The following is a 17,969-nucleotide window of genomic DNA, read 5'->3' as shown; positions in this document are numbered from 1 at the left end:
GACATGGGGCTTAAGCTCATGACCCTGAGATCATGACCCGAGCCTAAACCAAGAGTCAGCCGCTCAACCGACTGAGCCAACCAGGCGCCCCAAGAAGTGCACTTCTGAAAGGGCTAGAAGACCTAGTTCCCTGAACTGCTGTTGGGTCATAGAGCTGTGCTTGAATCTTTGCAGCAGTGAATAGTAGGGCTCTTCTGCATGAGGCTGGCCCCTGTGGCTGTCGAGGTTCACCTTGTTCACCTAATTCTCTTTATCTTTACAACTCAGCCATCATTACTTTCGGTAATACAAGGACAAGCTCCATCCTTGTGCACAGCAAGAACTGATTAGCACAGAGAAATATGGATGTTAATTTGATCCAGGAAGATAGGTGCTGCCTTATCTTACAGAGGACAACAAAGAAAGGCAGGAAAAGAAGGAAAGAGAAGCTGCTTATAGTGACAAATGCCTCCCATTCTGTTTATTGTTTTGAGATTGTAATCTAGTATAACAGACAGGGCTTTGATGGATTCAGGAGCTGAAGTCAATGAAGACAGGTATTCTTGTTTCCATACATCATTAACTAAATCAAGAACATGTTAGGTAAATAGGTTGAATGCATTTACTTGAAAAGCCAATGTAATTCTGATAACCTTCTCTAGGGACTGAATCTAACAACCGCCTGTCCCACTGACTTGGAGTTCTTCTGTATTCTTAAATATTTCTTATAATAGGGAACCTGTTTCTCTTCAGTGGAGATAGAAATAAAACAATATGTATCTTCAACAAAACTTTTGCTATGATTGAAGATGTATATCCAGTCCTATTTATTCACTGTTCACTGGTCTTTGTTATGACCAGCCTGATGCATGGTTACCTTTAACAAGAGTACTGAATGCTGGTCAACAGAATTGTGACCGGGGTCTCAGACAACCCCGAGTTATATAGTACATATAACTACAGGGACAGCAAGCTAAAACATCAAGAATGGACTTTGGCTGCTTATCTCAAAAGAGAACAAGAGCAAGATAGTAAATTCTAATTTTTATGAACATTACTTTTTTTGTATTTCTTTGGAAATTAAAAAAAATCATCATCTGTTGAACACTTAGTATGTGCTAGTCACTGATCTAAGGGTTTTACTTAAATTATTTTATTTAATCCTCATAATCTCTGAGGTGGATCCTGTTTGTATCCCCATGCTAGAGATGAGGAGACATACATAGAGAGGTTAAGTGACTGGTCATGTGTAGCATAGTAAGGAAGTGGTGGATTTGGGAATCAGGCCAGGTGTTTTGACTCCAGGGCCCTCACTCTGACTCATGCTGGTGTATCACCTCACAGAGAAGAGGCTCTGTGGTCTCCTAGCTCTCTCACCTAGAAAAAGCCTGGTAAGCCTCTCAGAGTCTTAGCTTTTTCATTTTTAAATGAGATTGTCTTTCTTATCCTTAGGTTATTTTGAGGGTCAGATGTATACTTTTATTTGAAGGCATTTTGGAAACTTTTAAATATGAGATACTATAATTGATAGTATAAACCTAAAATGATTCAGTGTCCTTCAAATACATTCAGGCTCATTGTATAAACATGTTAGGATGTTATAGCTATAAAAGTGGGAAAGGTCCTGTACTGATTTCAGATGTTTTTTAGAACAATGCTTCTCAACCTTGCTGTACCTAGGAATCACCTGATATAAATGGTGTGGGGTTTAGGAGGTTTAAAAGTTCTCCAGGTAATTTGCCAATTAAAGTCAAGAACCACTACTTTAGACATAGATAGTTAACTTTATAAAGTGCCTACTGCTTTGCATACTTACAGTGTTGTTTGTTTGTTTTTGTCTTAATCCTTTTTTCTTTTCTAAGATATTATAACCACATACTTGCTAGATTTCATTGGTAGTTCAAACCTTATTAGATGTTTCAAAGGCAGTATAATTGTGTAAAGTGTGAAAATTTCCTTTATAATTTTAAGTATTTCGCATCCCAGATGTTTTCTAAAGGAAATTATGTAATGTTTTTGATACTTTAATAACTGATGTATGTACTCTTTTCAGATACCCAGAAAATCCAAGTTGGCAATTCATAGGAACATCAGAGATGACGAAGGCTTCATTATCAGGCATTTCGCAGGGGCAGTGTGCTATGAAACAGTGAGTATGACTTTTACCAAGAGAAAACCATTTGAAGTTGAAGCTGCACTATATGGAATGTTAACCTCTAACCACGTCTGGTTACTTCAATTTAAATTTAATAAAGTTTAAAATTTAGTTCCTCAGTCCACTGGCCACACTTCATGTGCTCCGTGTCTACATTGGTGGTGACTGTGTTGGACAGTGCAGATATAGAACAGTTCTGTCATCTTGGAAAATTCTATTGAACACAGTCATATCAAGGGATATTACCATAGGATGGACTGAATCATTCCTGTTCCTTTATTTTTCAGACCCAATTTGTGGAAAAAAATAATGATGCTTTACATATGTCTCTTGAATCCTTAATATGTGAATCCAGGGATAAATTTATACGAGAATTATTTGAATCATCCACAAATAACAACAGAGATACTAAACAAAAAGCAGGAAAACTTAGCTTCATCAGTGTGGGAAACAAATTTAAGGTATTTGTGTTAAATTTATTATTTGAATATTTGTTTTTACTGCATTTAAAGTAAAATATATTGTTTTATACTTTACAGAGGATAATGTAGATCACTGTCAAAAATCCCATGAGTGAAATGCAAGAGCAGACCCTGCATTGTTGATATTTGCATACAAAATAACATAAAATAGGTGTAGTGATTGAACATACAGAAATTCTTACATTTTTATGAATCTGTTCTTTCTTGTTGCTTAACATACCTGATTCATACCTGCTTCTCCTAATGTTCTTGCTTCTGCCTACTGTTTGGTGACCTTCAAACCTTCTCTTTCCCATGTGTTTTCTGTTTCCTTCCTCATTCAACAGTTTTGTTTTAGCTGGAGTAGTCCAGCTCGGGATGGCTAGAGAGGACTAGTTGAGTTGAGAGGAAAAGCAGAGACAGCCAGGGGCTTCAGGTAAATGATCACCTTCGTGGACTCTTATTGATAGAATGGCTGCCATGTTAAAAAGAGCCCGTCTCAAGTTAATGATTCAGTTTTTAATTTATTTTCAATGTGTTTTCTTTCACTGTGCTTTATGGGTGTACGTATTACACTAAAATTTGATTAAAGCTTTTAATAACTTTGTAAAAGATAAGTGCTTTGTGTGACAAACCCTTCAAACTGCTTATTTAACATTGAAGAACATGTTACTTGTTTTATTAACTTTGGATCAGAAATTTATTCTTTGAAGTCTGACAAGGAACTGTCACATGATGTGTCTTAGAAATGGAACACTACTAATTGGTTCAAATTAATGAGTATTTAGCATAGAAAAAGATAATTTAAAAACTTTTGTATCATAAGTTTAATGAATAAAAATTATAATAAATAGAACAGACATAAAATTAATTTCTCTTTTATACATTTCCACAAAATACTGTTCTTGTATTTACAAGAAAATTCTCCATTTGCCTTTCATTATGTGTATTTTAAATATTAAAAAATGATGGTATTAGAAACTGTTTAAGCATGAGAGTACTATAATAATAACAGTGTAAGCCTCCTGAAATCCCTTGTAGATTGAAATGGGCTCTAAATAACTAACTTGATAAAATCATGTTTATAAAGCTAGATTTTTTAAAAAGTAAATATAAATATAAGAGAAAGCTTATAATACTTTTCAGGTAATTGAATAAAAAGTCTTTAACTTTGTTGTAAGTTATATATTCATTAATTATGAGTTCCTAATTCTCTTGAGCAATATTTTTTCATCTTATTTTGATACTCTGAAATTCCTGAGTAGACATACGATAGCAGATTAGTTTAAAATAGTATATTAGCCTAAATGAAATGGCTATTATTGTTTTCGTACTGTAGTATTATAGTAGTATTGCTGGTAAGAACATACTTGAAATTTTAGACAATATAAATAAAAACAAAAACATTCTTAAAATTCTTTGAATTAAAGTATTATGTTGAGACTTGAAATGCCTAAATATTGCTTATGAGCAATAGGATATATTTTGCATATTAAACTGCTAAAACCTATAATTGAGTGATATTATTAATAATAAAATTTCAAAAATGTGTTTATGAGGTACTTTGAAATGAAGTATTAATAATTCTATTTTTTAATTTAAATTCAATTAGCCAACATATAGTACATCATTAGTTTCAGATGTAGTGTTCAGTAGTCCATCAGTTGTGTATAACACCCAGTTTTCATTACATCACGTGTCCTCCTTAATGCTCATCACCCAATTACCCCATCCCCCTACCCACCTCCCCTCTAGCAACCCTCAGTTTGTTTCCTATAGTTAAAAGTCTCTCATGGTTTTTATCCCTCTCTGATACTTCCATTCAGTTTTCCCTCCCTTCCCCTACAGTCCTCTGCCCTGTTTCTTATATTCCACATATGAATGAAACCATATGGTATTTGTCTTAGTATTAATAATTCTTAATTTAAAATATAGCAGAATAGCTTGTTAAATTCAAGTTATGTAAAGCAATAAAACAAAAGAGGCTAACATTTACAGTAAGACTTCAATTATCCATCATTTCTGAGAACCAGAAGTTCTCTACTGAAAAGTAACATTTTCAGGTTTTTGAAACATTACCCTTTTACTGTTAGTGTTTTAGAAAAATAATCCTTTTTGATGGAAATCTTTATTATGTACATGAATGTGTGCTTTAAAATAAAAATAAAATACAAATAAAGCATGAGTTTCATAAAACTTTATCTTTATACCTTATGGTCATTGACTGCTTCCTTGGTAATTGACATTCTTCCCTCTTCTCTCAAGTTTATTTTTGCTGCGTCTACTCTATCTCCATTTTTTTGGAGAACGCTTTGCTTAGTTTATGGATTAAGAGGCATGGATGTTGTGACAGTTTTCTTTTTAAATTAGTGGCTCTCGTACTTGCTTTTCAGTTATTTGGTGATCCAGATTGATAAAAGTTGTCAGAACTCAGTCAACCAGATAAGTGGGGTATGACTGTATTTTTTTAATCCAGTGGGAAATTCACTCCATTTTTATAACTTAACCCTCTGATACCTGAAGTATACTGTAGTATCATGGGTAAGAGAATGAACTTTATTAGGCCTGTGTTGGAATTTTGGCTTTACTGTTACTAGTTCCGTGATCTTAGTCAAGTGATTTATCTCCCTGGACCTTAATGCTTTTACCTGAAAAATGAGGCTAATAATACATCCTTAATTAGAATTGTTGTGCAGATTAAACATGATAATGCTTGTGAAAAGCTTCAAAGCAGTGCCTGACTCATCGAAAGCATTCAGTACAGTCTACCTAGTATTATTATTAAATATAGCTATGCTTGATCCAGTATGTTAATTAAAGAATCAACATCTTAATTTATCTTTTCGTGAGTAGTATAATAAGCATCTTAGTATAAAATTGATATAAGAATTTTACATAATTTACTTTGCAGAGAAATAAAGCAAAACATGATTTTAATGTATTATTAAACCAGAGTAAATTATTATCACTTAATATTGTTATAAACAGGAAAATATAGTAACCTGTAGTGTTTATTGTCAAGTTGTTTTTGAGAAAATTGTTCAAGCTTTTAAAAATAATTGGAATATGAAATATTTTAAAATAACAAAGAGGGTTTCTACAGCTAGGCAGGACAATTTAATTTATGATAAGTGTTATATAAGACATTTCCAATACATACCATTAATGTGTATTTTAAGTATGTCTTCATTCTTCAGTGGAATGTGACAGAAACTGCACCCAGCTTGCTACATATTCAAGTACTGCTCTGTTAATCTCTTATGGAATGCATCCGCAGTATTTTCATTTACTTCCTTTGTTGCCTGTACACTTTTTGCTCATCCATCCCATCTGCAAGTGTGCATGTATTATATTTTAGCATTGCTAATATTTAGTCTTTTAATTATATAAGTTCTGTATAAGTCATATAAGTTATTGTCCTTAGCATTATATTAGCCATATATTTTGCATGTTACTGTCAAATAATTTATGTATCAGTTGTTAAATTGTACCGTGTTGTATGTTGATGTTATTGCATGTTATTTTTTGCTAATGTTGGAGAGCTAATATTAACTTAATAACATTGTGTACTTTTGCTTTTTGAAATAATAAAGTGATTTGCTTTCTTCTACAGACACAATTAAATCTGCTTCTGGATAAACTTCGAAGTACTGTGAGTACACTTAGGAAAATTCCAGGGTTTTTAAATGGTCCTCTTAAATTATTAGTAATTACTCAAATAAGCACAGTAAACCTGGAATAATTAGAAATTAAATTTTTTTAAGATTTTATTTATTTTTATTTGAGAGAGAGTGAGCGAGAAGGAGAGAGAGCACGAGCCACGGGAGGGGCAGAGAAGCAGATTCCCCAGTTGAGCAGGGAGCCCGATGTGGGACTTGATCCCAGGACTCCAGGATCATGACCTGAGCCAAAGGCAGAGGCTCAACCAACTGAGCCACCCAGGCGCCACTAGAAATTAATTTTAAACTGAATTCCCTCATATTAAAAAATCAGTTTTTAGGGGCGCCTGGGTGGCTCAGATGGTTAAGCCTCTGCCTTTGGCTCAGGTCATGATCTCAGGATCCCGGGATCGAGCCCCCATGTAGGGCTCCCATCTCAGTGGGGAGCCTGCTCCTGCCTCTCCCCCTGCTTGTGCTCTCTCTGTCTCTTTCTCAAATGAATAGATAAAATCTTAAAAAATCAGTTTTTAAAATGGTTGTCATTTTGGTTAGGCTTGTTCTGAAGAAAAGTCAAATATATATGTGAAGTCAGTATTTTATAAATATACAGAATTCTTTCAATGTTATTAAATTAAGATTATCCTGTAGTTCAGAAAAGTGAAAATAATTAGTTATTTATGTGGAGAAGAAAATGTATTTTTTTGGGATTAAACATAATGCATGTAATTCATTTTTGTTTTATTATTCTAATAGTAACGTTCTCCAACATGGCAATGTTGATGAGGAAAAAATGGACATAATATCTTTATGCCCTGTTATAGAGGCAGTATTTCCTAGGATCTTTTTTTTTTTTTTAAGTAAACATTTTAGTAGTTCACTCTGTTTTTGAGTTTTTTATTTTTTGTTTTTAAAGATTATTTATTTGAGGGGAGTGGAGGGAAGGGCAGAGGGAGAGGGAGAGAGAATCTTAAGTAGACGCTGAGCTGAGTGCAGAGCCCAATGTGGGGCTCTTATCTCATGACCCTGAGATCATGACCTGGGCCAAAACCAAGAGTCAGATGCCCAACCGACTGCGCCACCCCAGGTGACCCAGTTCACTCTGTTTTTTTAATGGAAAATTTATCAGAGAAAAGTTTGATATGTGGGTTATGTAAATGAGGCATGATTCCAAGGTGAGACATTTTTTAAACAGATCTACTGAACGAACCAGGTATTCTTCTTTATCAAGTAGTCATTTTGGAAAGCCAAGTATTTATTCTGTTGCTGCTGTTATTGCTTAACTTATTGTTAGACTGGCTTTTGGGACCATTAAGAGATTCTTGCACATACCCTCATTGTCTGCAACTATTTATCTTTTAAGAACCAAACATCTTTAAAAACCAAATCTGATGAGGAGGGTGTTTTAGTTTTGTCTCCCAAATATAGTGCTACTATAAAATGAGGAGAGTACTTTTGTGATTTATAAGAAGAAGGTATTTCTAAAAAGTGTTCTGAAAGTGTTTGCAATGAGCATCATTGTTGAAATAACTGTTCAGTTTTCTAAGGGGACTACTTTGAAAAGAAACAGTAATTTGGATGTTGAGTGTATTCACTTTAATACCCAACAGTTTCATTGTGTACCTATCCATAGTCTTTCTGCCTCATTCAACATAATCTGATAACTGATTCCAAATGAATGTCTTTAAAAGCTTTTAAAAATACTGTTCAACAAATAGAACTTTAAAATGTGCAGTGATCGGGCGCCTGGGTGGCTCAGTCGGTTGAGTGACTGCCTTCGGCTCAGGTCATGATCCCAGGGTCCTGGGATTGAGCCCTGCATCGGGCTCCCTGCTCTGTGGGAAGCCTCCTTCTTCCTCTCCCCCTCCCCCTGCTTGTGTTCCCTCTCTCGCTGTGTCTCTCTCTGTCAAATAAATAAATAAAATCTTTAAAAAAAAAAAATGTGCAGTGATGCAGCTTCAGGACTTACTGTATATTTTTGAAGTAGAATGATGAAAAAGGTGGAGTTTTTTCCCCCCACTTTGGCGTAAATTTGAAGAGGCATAATTTTATTTATTTCTCTTGTATAGGACAGTTTTCTTATCACAGAAGTATGGCACATAAATACACTTAAATGTAGAATAAAATCACCTATATATCAGCCTGCAAAATGTATTGTTTAAATATGTTAAAATATTTTATGATGAAAGACTTTTCTTTTTACAATAACACAGTTTTTGGCACTCAAATCTAAAATGTAGTATTTTTCTTTTTTTTTAAAGGTATATTTATTTTAGAGAGAGAGAGCATGAGTGGGAGGGGCAGAGGGGAAGGGAGAGAGAATCCCAAGCAGACTTCATGCTAAGCGTGGAGCCTGACGCGGGGCTCAATCCCACGACCCCAAGATCACGAACTGAGCCGAAACCAAGAGTTGTCGGATGCCCAACTGACTGTGCCACCCAGGCGCCCAGTATTTTTCTAATATTAGTACATAATGCAGAAATTTATTCCAAGCTTGAAATTTTAAAAGTATCTAATTGAGTTTTAAATTCTTTAGTGATTATTTTAAAAGACGTTCAAATATTAATGATAACATGTCTGGAAGTTACTGGTATTCATAGAAATAGAAAAGCAAGAATTCTCTGTGTATTATCTTTAAAAAGTACCTTTATTTTCCTAGGGTGCAAGCTTTATTCGTTGTATCAAACCTAATTTAAAGATGACAAGCCACCACTTTGAAGGTGCCCAAATTTTGTCTCAACTTCAGTGTTCAGGTATTTTTATAATTTATATACATGTGTGTTGGGAGTCTTTGCTCAAATACACTTTAATATGTACAGTGTTTCCAAACTCAGTTATCATGTTTTTAAGTGCAATGATTTTTACTTTTGATTTCTTTTAAGAAAAGCATGGTTAACAAATTATGTGAGCAATATTGGGATATAGTTTATTGTGAAATAAAACAATTATTTTACAGCATTGAAGTAAAATTTATAAAAACTCTTTAACTGCAAACCTAGATCTCCCTTAAGTAGGTTGCTTTCCGACGGCCTTCTCAGTCTGGCAGCAGTTCATTTCTTATGCCCCACGTAGCTGGGGCAGGAGGTAGGTTTTGGTGTCCTTGCTCTCACTCCACCACTTATAAAAAAATGAAAACACAATGCCCTTGGCTGCTGCGGAACTTCTGTGCATTTGGTTAAACTACTGCCCTCCATCTCTCACCTGCCACATTCTAACTTTGCTCAGTCACTGAAGTCTTAGGCACCAGACACTGTTTTCCTGTACTGCATGCATGTCCATCTGCCGTCCTTACCATGCTACCCCTACTTTCTCCCAAGGCTTCAGTCCTCTCCTTGCCTTTTGATTCATCTCAGGCTTGTGATACTTCCTTAAACTGCCTTGTCTTTCTCACTCCTTATATTGTTCCTCTCAAGGTCAGATTTATTATAAAGCTAGGGTCACTTAAGTTTCAGGGTCCTTCATTTAGATTGGCTCCTTTGAAAGCCCTGTACCTGCTTTTGTAATTTTACACTTTTTTTCTTAAATTACAATTATATAAACTTTAGGCACACCCACCCTGCTCTGCTCAAATCCCTGAGTCTCTGCCAACAGACAGCCTCACTTCTTTACTGGAAGATGGAAAGCTTCACCCATGTGCTCCCAAACACTGCCGTCTACCTGCATTATCTTCCCTCCTATGAAGAGGGTCGAAGTGCCTCTCTTCTTAGTTGAGATTATAGTTCTTTAGAATCATCCCTCCTACCTTCTCAGGAATCTTCAATATCGATTATGTGTATTGAACCATTCCCTTTGAGGTGGTCTCTCATTACCATTTAAACATGTGGAGACCTTATCTTAATTCCCCTGACCCACATTCCCTTCCAGCTTCTTACTTATACCTCACCTCACTTTGTGTTCTCTAGTTTTTCCCTTTCAGCCAAGAATAATCTATTCTTGCTTTCTCAGTTTCCTGCCTTCCACTCACTCTTTAACCCAAGAGAATTCAGCTTCCACCTTGATCAGTCCAACAAAATAATTCTTGGTAAGGTCACCCATGATTTCCCTGATTCTGAATCAGATGTTCATTTTGCAGCCCTTATCTTAGTGGATGTCACAGCAACATTTGACTCGACCAGTCCCCCCTCACGTATCCTTTCTTGGCTCCTGAATCAGCTCATCTCCCTGCTTTTCTCTTTAATTCTCTGGTAATTCCTGACTCCTCTGCAGGGTCATCTTCTTCTACCTGGGTATTATTTGTCAGAGTTTTTCAGGCTTTGGGTTAGGCCTAGTTTCTTTCTCACTCTTAATCAGTGCTGTCTGATATAACTTTCCATGTTGATGGAAATATTCTGTATCTGTGTTGTGTTTGTGGCTGTTGAGCACTTGAAATGTGGCTGGCATGACTTAGAGACTGATTTTTAAATTTTAATTTTAGTTTTTTAAAATTTAAATAGTCACATGTGGCTAGTGCAACTACAGACCATGTGGCTAGTGGGTGCCGTATTGGACAGCATAGTTACATATTCTCTATCTAAGTCTCCCCAGGTCCCTCTGATGTGACCTAAACAGTGAGTCCCCCCCAGATTTATAAATGTAATTGACCTATAACATTATATAAGTTCATGTTGACTTGATACACTTATGTATTGTAAAATGATTACCCCCATGGCATTAGTGAACTGTCTCATCAGATCACATAATTACCAGTTCTTTTTTGTGGTGAGAGTATTTAAGATCTTCTCTGTTAGCAAACAGTGTAGTCTTAGTACCCTAATATAAGCTATCACCATCTTTCACCTGGCTTTTTGCTGTAGCTTTCTAAGTATTCTCCTTGCATCTTCTCCGTCTGTTCTTAATATATGTCCAAAATTACTGCTTTATAACTCAGGTCTGATCATGTCTTTTTACTGCTTAGAATGCTGTAATGGCTTCTGAGTATTATTAGGGGAAAGAGCAAAATCCTAGTAGCTTCTGAGGCCCCATAAGGTCTAGCCCATTTGTTCCTAGCTCCATCTTTTTCCACTCTCTCTGATCTCTGTGCTTCAGCCATGCTGGCCTTTGTTTGGTTCCTTGAATCCTCCATATTCCCTCCTGCCACAGGGCCTGTGCACATGCTGCTTCCTCTGTTTGAGAAGCTCTTGCCTCTCCTTTGTTTTTATCTTGCATATCTACGCTTGATTGTCCTTTGCTTGTGAAAGCCTTTCTTGATATTCCTAACAGGAAGAGGGTCTGAATGGTGCTGAACACTTTCATTGTAGTCATAAATTTTATATGTATTTGTATAATTATTTGTTTTCTCTACTCTATAAATCCCTTGAGGGCAGAAACGGTGTCTGTTTTGGCTTACACATTTATATATGCCTCCTAGCAGTGCAGAGCTTATACTAGACTCAGTAAATATTTGTTGAGTGAAATGCACAGTCTAGCACCTATGAAGACTTATTTTTGTGAATAATTTTTTTTTTTTTAAAGATTTTATTTATCTGACAGAGACACAGCAAGAGAGGGAACACAAGCAGGGGGAGGGGGAGAGGGAGAAGCAGGCTTCCCGCTGAGCAGGGAGCCCGATGCGGGGCTCCATCCCAGGCCCCTGGGACCATGACCCGAGCCGAAGGCAGACGCTTAACGACTGAGCCACCCAGGTGCCCCTGGATTTTTTTTTTTAATTAATTTATTTGAGAGAGAGAGAGAGCATGAGCAGGAGGGGCAGAGATGAGAGGGAAAGAGAATCTCAAGCAGACTCTGTGCTGAGTGCAGAGCCTGACATGGGGCTGGATGTCAGAACCCTGAGATCACAACCTGAGCTGAAACCGGGAGTTGGATGCTTAACGAACTACGCCACCCAGGTGCCCCAGTATGGATGTATTTTTGTAATATTTTCTTCAGGTAGTTTTAACTTTGAGTTTGATTTTTTTCTCATTTAAATTTCTCTTTAGGGTTTGTTTAGCCTAATATATTAAATCATTTATTTTGTAAGTGAGCATCTAGTGTCCTGGCAAGTCAAGCATATTTACAATTTAATATACTATTAAATGGGGTAGAGTGTGGGGTTACAGATGCTTTAGCTAGGATTTCTCTTTCAGTTAAGCAGTTTATTTCAATATATTAAGATGTGTTGGCAATTTAATAGATGACACCAATTCATAGTAGTTTGATTTTTTTAAAGTAATGATAATAGTAAAATGGGGGCGCCTGAGTGGCTCAGTCAGTTAAGCATCTGCCTTAGGCTCAGGTCATGATCCCAGGGTCCTGGGATAGAGCCTCGCATCGGGCTCCCTGCTCAGTGGAGAGCCTGCTTCTCCCTCTCCCACTCCCCCTGCTTGTGTTCCCTCTCTTGCTGTCTCTCTCTCTGTCGAATAAATAAATAAAATCTTAAAAAAAAAAAAGTAAAATGATACAGAATTGGTTCTAGTCATGTGGCCAGGTAATGAGAAAAATAAAAAAATACCAAAAACTGATAGAAATAAAAATATTTATGAAGCTTTCTAAAATAAAGGCATTTAAGATTTGAATTCTACATTGCCTTTCCATTTTCATTATTTTTTTCCAAATTAAGGACAATTAATTCATTTGGAACATCTTTTACTAAAATTACTATCTTCTGATCAGCCAACACCAGGGCAAAGTAGGGGAAGGTAGGAGAAGGCAGATGTTCTTCCTCTGTCACCTTGGGGTTATGCTGCCTGTCTGTGGCAACAAAGAGGGTTCTGAGTATAACCAGCCAGACTGCACCAACAAGCCCCTCACCAAACTCCCGGAGAAGGAGCCAGGGCATGGAAATTTCTAGAAGGAAGAGTACTTGGTTTGGTGATTTTTATTTTTATTTTTTAAGTGTTGAAAGGTCTTTAGCGTAAATTAGCTTTAAGTGCTGAGAAAGCAGCCCCAGGCTTGGCAATTCATGATATTCTTAATGAACTTTTGTGAGCCAGTTCATATGTTGTCTTCAGCTATAGGGCACGCCAAGAGACTCAGAGGTGGCAGATGTGTACATTCCCAAGGGTACTTGTTTATTTGATATAAATGGACAGGAATTATAACGATACCAGTCAAACCTTTAATTTCTCCAAGCGGAGCCCAGAACTAATTAGATTTAGTTTTAGATATTTCTTTCCATAGGAATGATTGCCTTTATGTGCTTCATTAATTAGTATTAAAAATTACAAGAGTTACATAGTTGACTCTAACAAAAATCAAATAGTACAGAATAGTATAAGTAAAAAGTCTCATTTCTCAGGGGTGACTGCTTAATTCTGTTTTGGATATATTTCTTATACTGGTTAAATCTCTCCCCTATTCTTTTTAATGAATACATCATATTCTACCATATGATTATAACATAATTTAATTGATATTTAAGTTATTTCTGTTTTTTTTTCCATTACAGTGACCCAGTGGACACATGTGCATTCTCTATGCATATCTTTGTCCACATGTGTGACAAATTGTAGGATAGATTCAAAGAAGTAGAAAGTACTGAGTCAAGGGGATAAATATTTCCAAATTGCCATCCAAAATTGTTGCAGTGGTTTACTTTCCCCACCAGTAGTATATGTGTGTGTTTTCTTTCACTGTCATCAACCCTGAGTACTATTGGTCTTTTATACCTTTGCCGGGTAGGTTAAAATTCAATAGGTTAAAATTCTGATAGGTTAAAATTCAATCTGACTGCCTAGAAAATATATCTTTCCTATGAGATTATTTCAAAATAAACATCCACTCATTTAAAAACACATTTTATAGTTTCATTTTGCTAATTTAAATTTTTGACCACCAGGAATTTATTTTGGTATAAGGAATGAAACAGGGATCCAGTGTTATGTTTGTTCTCTAAATGGCTGGCCATTTGTCCTATTGATTTGAAAGTCCCAGAGAGTGAAACCCAGGTCTTTTTTATAAATAAAAGTACTGGCATTATCTGTAGTTGTTGAGCCTTCCCCTGACTACTTCATACTTTTCCTGACATGAAAAGTTCATACTGACTCAAGGCTCAAATTAAACATCTACTAGAGTTATACTGAAAATATTCATTCTATAGACCCTTTCTCCCAAATAGGCTAGTTTCTTTGAGAGGTGAGTGAAAGTGGATCTTTACAATGAAATAGTGAGCTCTCCTTTCTTTTTCTTTTGCTTTGTGTAAGCATAGGTGAGAATTTGGGAATGTGTCTGACTACTTCTTGGAGACTCTATCAGGAATCTTGTTCTAGAATTAACCTCAGGACTGGGAAAGTGGCTTAATGCAGGCCTCTACCTCATATGCTATTGATTGTGACAGAGGTTTCTAGCAGAAAAAAGAAACAAACCAGATTTGAGCTTTCTAGGGACCAGTAATTTGTCCCTAGAAAATAGTTAGTCAAGCTGATTTTTGACGAAATTTGCTACAATAGTTTTAGGTAGTGGGTAAGTTGGTACATACTGAATATGAATATGATATTCCCTCTGTAATATTTCATTGTTGGTGATTCCTGTAAATTGCCCCTTTCTAAACATTAATTTGTAAAATTGTTAGATCATTCACAAGTTATTTTTGGACTTCTGTACAGAGATTGGCAATAATTTGTGTTTGTTTATGAATCTAGGTATGGTGTCTGTTTTGGACTTAATGCAGGGTGGTTTCCCATCACGAGCTTCCTTTCATGAACTCTACAACATGTATAAAAAATATATGCCAGATAAACTTGCAAGATTAGACCCAAGACTGTTTTGTAAGGTACAAATACTGCCTAAGTTGAAATTTCTTAGCTATGAACTATCTTTCTTACTAACTATTATTTGGCATTTAACTTTTGAACTTTCATTTTTCAGGCTCTTTTTAAAGCTTTGGGCTTAAATGAAGTTGACTACAAGTTTGGGTTAACGAAAGTATTTTTTAGACCTGGCAAGGTAAATAATTTTATTTTAAACTTCAACATGATGAATATGGTTAGTTGGAGTCAATGCATATTTTTAAGTGTTTAGTGACTTGTGTTATTCGTGAATTATATGATCACTAACAGTATGCGTGTGTGTGTCACATACACAGTTTCCCTACTTGTGTATTTACAGTGTGTAATATTTTTTGGGCGCCTGGGTGGCTCAGTTGGTTAAGCAACTGCCTTCGGCTCAGGTCGTGATCCTGGAGTCCTGGGATCGAGTCCCACATTGGGCTCCCAGCTCAGCGGGGAGCCTGCTTCTCCCTCTGATCCTCTCCCCTCTCATGCTGTTTCTCTGTCTCTCTCTCTTTCTCTCAAATAAATAAATAAATTAAAAAAAAACAAAACTTTACAATGTGTAATATTTTGTACAAGTTTTACAACTTTTATTTCACATTTGGAAGTACTGGAATCAGAGCGTTGCTTAATTGGATTTTTTGCTTAAATAAGGATTAACCAGAAAATATTTACTAATTTATTTTTTTTAATTTATTGTATTTAATTAATTTATTTTTTTAAGTAGGCCCCATGCCCAGTGTGGGGCTTGAACTTAAAATCCTGAGATCAAGAGTCACATGCTCTACCGACTGAGCCAGCCAGACGCCCCTACCAGAAAATACTTACGGAAAGCTTTTCTAAAACATATTAATTCAGTGTTCAAAAATTAAAAATTTCACAGTACTTTTGAGTCTTCGTTGTAAGAACAAGTTTTATTGGCATATGATAGATGTATAAGGTACAGGAAATTGGACTGAAGTTTGTGTCCACTTCTGTCAAACCCCAGAATGAATGAATGTATAAATACTTTTGTATGTAACATAATTAGGCTAACCCATAGTTTTTGTATTTATAGATTTCTGTACTAAATTATAAGACTGACTTATAGAGTATTTCATAACAAATATGTACAAAACAAAAACACCTAAATGCTATTCACAATCTGTTTGTAATATTTTCGCCATTCCTAACTTTGTTAATATTGATTGAATAATAGCATCCTCATAATTTTAAACACAACTGTAATTATATAATATTATATAATAGCCAACTATACTTGTTTGACTTAGCAGTATCATTAATAAATATCTCTACTGCGTTGAAGGCTAGATTAATGATAATAAATCTGATTTCATATTTTTGGGCATGAGATAAAAATCTATGTAATACTTCCCTTTGAATATTTTTACTGCAGAGGACCCATACCATTTCTTGTATAAAAGAAAAAAAAGAAAACAAGTATATGTTCATAGGTGACTTAGCTGTAATCATACATATTTATCATAAATTCAACATTTCTCTTATTTCAGGGCTATAGTAATAATTTTAGAATTAATAACCTGAGAAAACACTTGGTCTTATTTGCCCTGAGAAAAATTAAGCAGAAGAATATGTTGAAAGCATAAGGCAGGTTTTCAAAGATCTTTAGTCTTGTTATGTTACTTTTAACTTAATTTTAATTATAAGAAGCTTTGTATTGATAGGTGTGGACCTCCTCAATATATTGTAGTGAGATACTTGATAAACGATAGAAATCATTATATAATTTGGTGGTAAGTTGTGGAAATAATGCATTTTATTTTTTAGTAGCCTAATAGCTGTTTTTTTTTGTATTGTCTGTCTCTTAGTAGCAATTTCTTATACCTGACCAAAATAGGGATAGAGGTTGGGAGAGTCAGTAGTTTCAGAGGTACCTGATTTTATTATATAGCTGACCTTCATGTCGGAAACTGTATACAGCTATCCAAGTATGTGGATGAACCAATTCAGAAACATATTAGCCCTTTTATCATTCTTTTCTCAGTAAAACTTTTTTGCCAACCATCTGTAATTGCATTTAAGATTTTTTCTACCTTTGTTATTGAATCTGCTAACTAGTAATGAGTAACGCCCTCTTACCGCTCCAAAAAAGGGTGCTGAAGGAAGGAAGAGAAAGGCAGCAAAATACAGCCAGATATGTTTGAATTTGCTGAGACTTGTGTCTGTAACTGGTTTGTGATCATTTCCAGGAAGTTAGATTTTGGACTTGACTTCTAGTTATTTTGTATCTCTGTGTGTTTAAACACATTTATCTTTTGATATTGATGCTAAATTATTTCATTTCCTAGTTTGCAGAATTTGATCAGATTATGAAGTCTGACCCTGATCATTTAGCAGAATTGGTTAAAAGAGTCAATCACTGGCTTATCTGCAGTCGCTGGAAGAAAGTTCAGTGGTGCTCACTCTCAGTCATCAAATGTAGGTGTTTTCTTTCACATCAAGATCTGTAATTATTTTGGAAATGAATTGGTTTGTGGAATGTTATGCAGCTGTCACAGTGGTGAGTGCTGGGCCGCAGGGACCACTTTGCTTCTTCGGGCTGTGTTCCTGGTTCCATGTAACACCTCCATGTAGTGTGCATGGTAAATATTTAGAAAATATTTTTTGTGTCTGTTACTTATCTTCCTATCCAGATATGTTACGGGAGAATTAATTTCATCATGTCCTAAACAAAACAGAAACAGAACTCATGGTCTTGATTCCTCTCCCTCCCTCCACATCATCTTCCAGTCTCTCAGACTGAAGCCAGAACTTTTCTCTTTCCACCTGCATGGCATCACCAGTTCACACACCAGAAATTTCAAGATTGTAATTGTCTCTCCTTTCTTGTCCCTGAAATCGTGTCAGTGAACAAATCCTATTGATTCCTCCTCCAAATACTGTACATTCTTTCCTCTTTATTGCCAGGGTCTTAGTGGTACCCGACTTCCCCACTCACATAATAACTTCAGTAGCTCCCAAACTGGGTTTTCTCAGCTTCCTGGGAATTCTCTTCCCAGAGTTTCTTTCTATA

The 17,969-nt window shown here is 35.7% G+C and overlaps 1 protein-coding gene across 5 annotated transcripts in view; it reads left to right on the top strand.

Annotated features, from left to right (window-relative positions):
* MYO6 (myosin VI) overlaps positions 1-17,969 on the top strand; it is a 145,820-nt gene that overhangs the window by 103,090 nt on the left and 24,761 nt on the right. For 3 of the 5 annotated variants that reach the window (XM_032409421.1, XM_032409422.1, XM_032409420.1), the window contains exons 17-23: positions 2,033-2,128; positions 2,422-2,595; positions 6,209-6,247; positions 8,911-9,004; positions 14,807-14,937; positions 15,033-15,110; positions 17,245-17,374. In XM_032409421.1, coding sequence (XP_032265312.1) covers positions 2,033-2,128; positions 2,422-2,595; positions 6,209-6,247; positions 8,911-9,004; positions 14,807-14,937; positions 15,033-15,110; positions 17,245-17,374 — 742 coding nt within the window. Of the gene's footprint in view, positions 1-2,032; positions 2,129-2,421; positions 2,596-2,942; positions 3,447-6,208; positions 6,250-8,910; positions 9,005-14,806; positions 14,938-15,032; positions 15,111-17,244; positions 17,375-17,969 lie in introns of those variants that run through there. The other 2 variants (XR_004300175.1, XM_032409424.1) reach the window with 2 other exon arrangements.

Source organism: Phoca vitulina, unplaced genomic scaffold (genome assembly GCF_004348235.1).
Source record: "Phoca vitulina isolate PV1807 unplaced genomic scaffold, GSC_HSeal_1.0 scaffold11, whole genome shotgun sequence".
Lineage (NCBI taxonomy): Eukaryota > Metazoa > Chordata > Mammalia > Carnivora > Phocidae > Phoca > Phoca vitulina.
The sequence above is the reverse complement of the archived record's forward strand: the minus strand, read 5'-3'. Positions and strand labels throughout refer to the sequence as shown.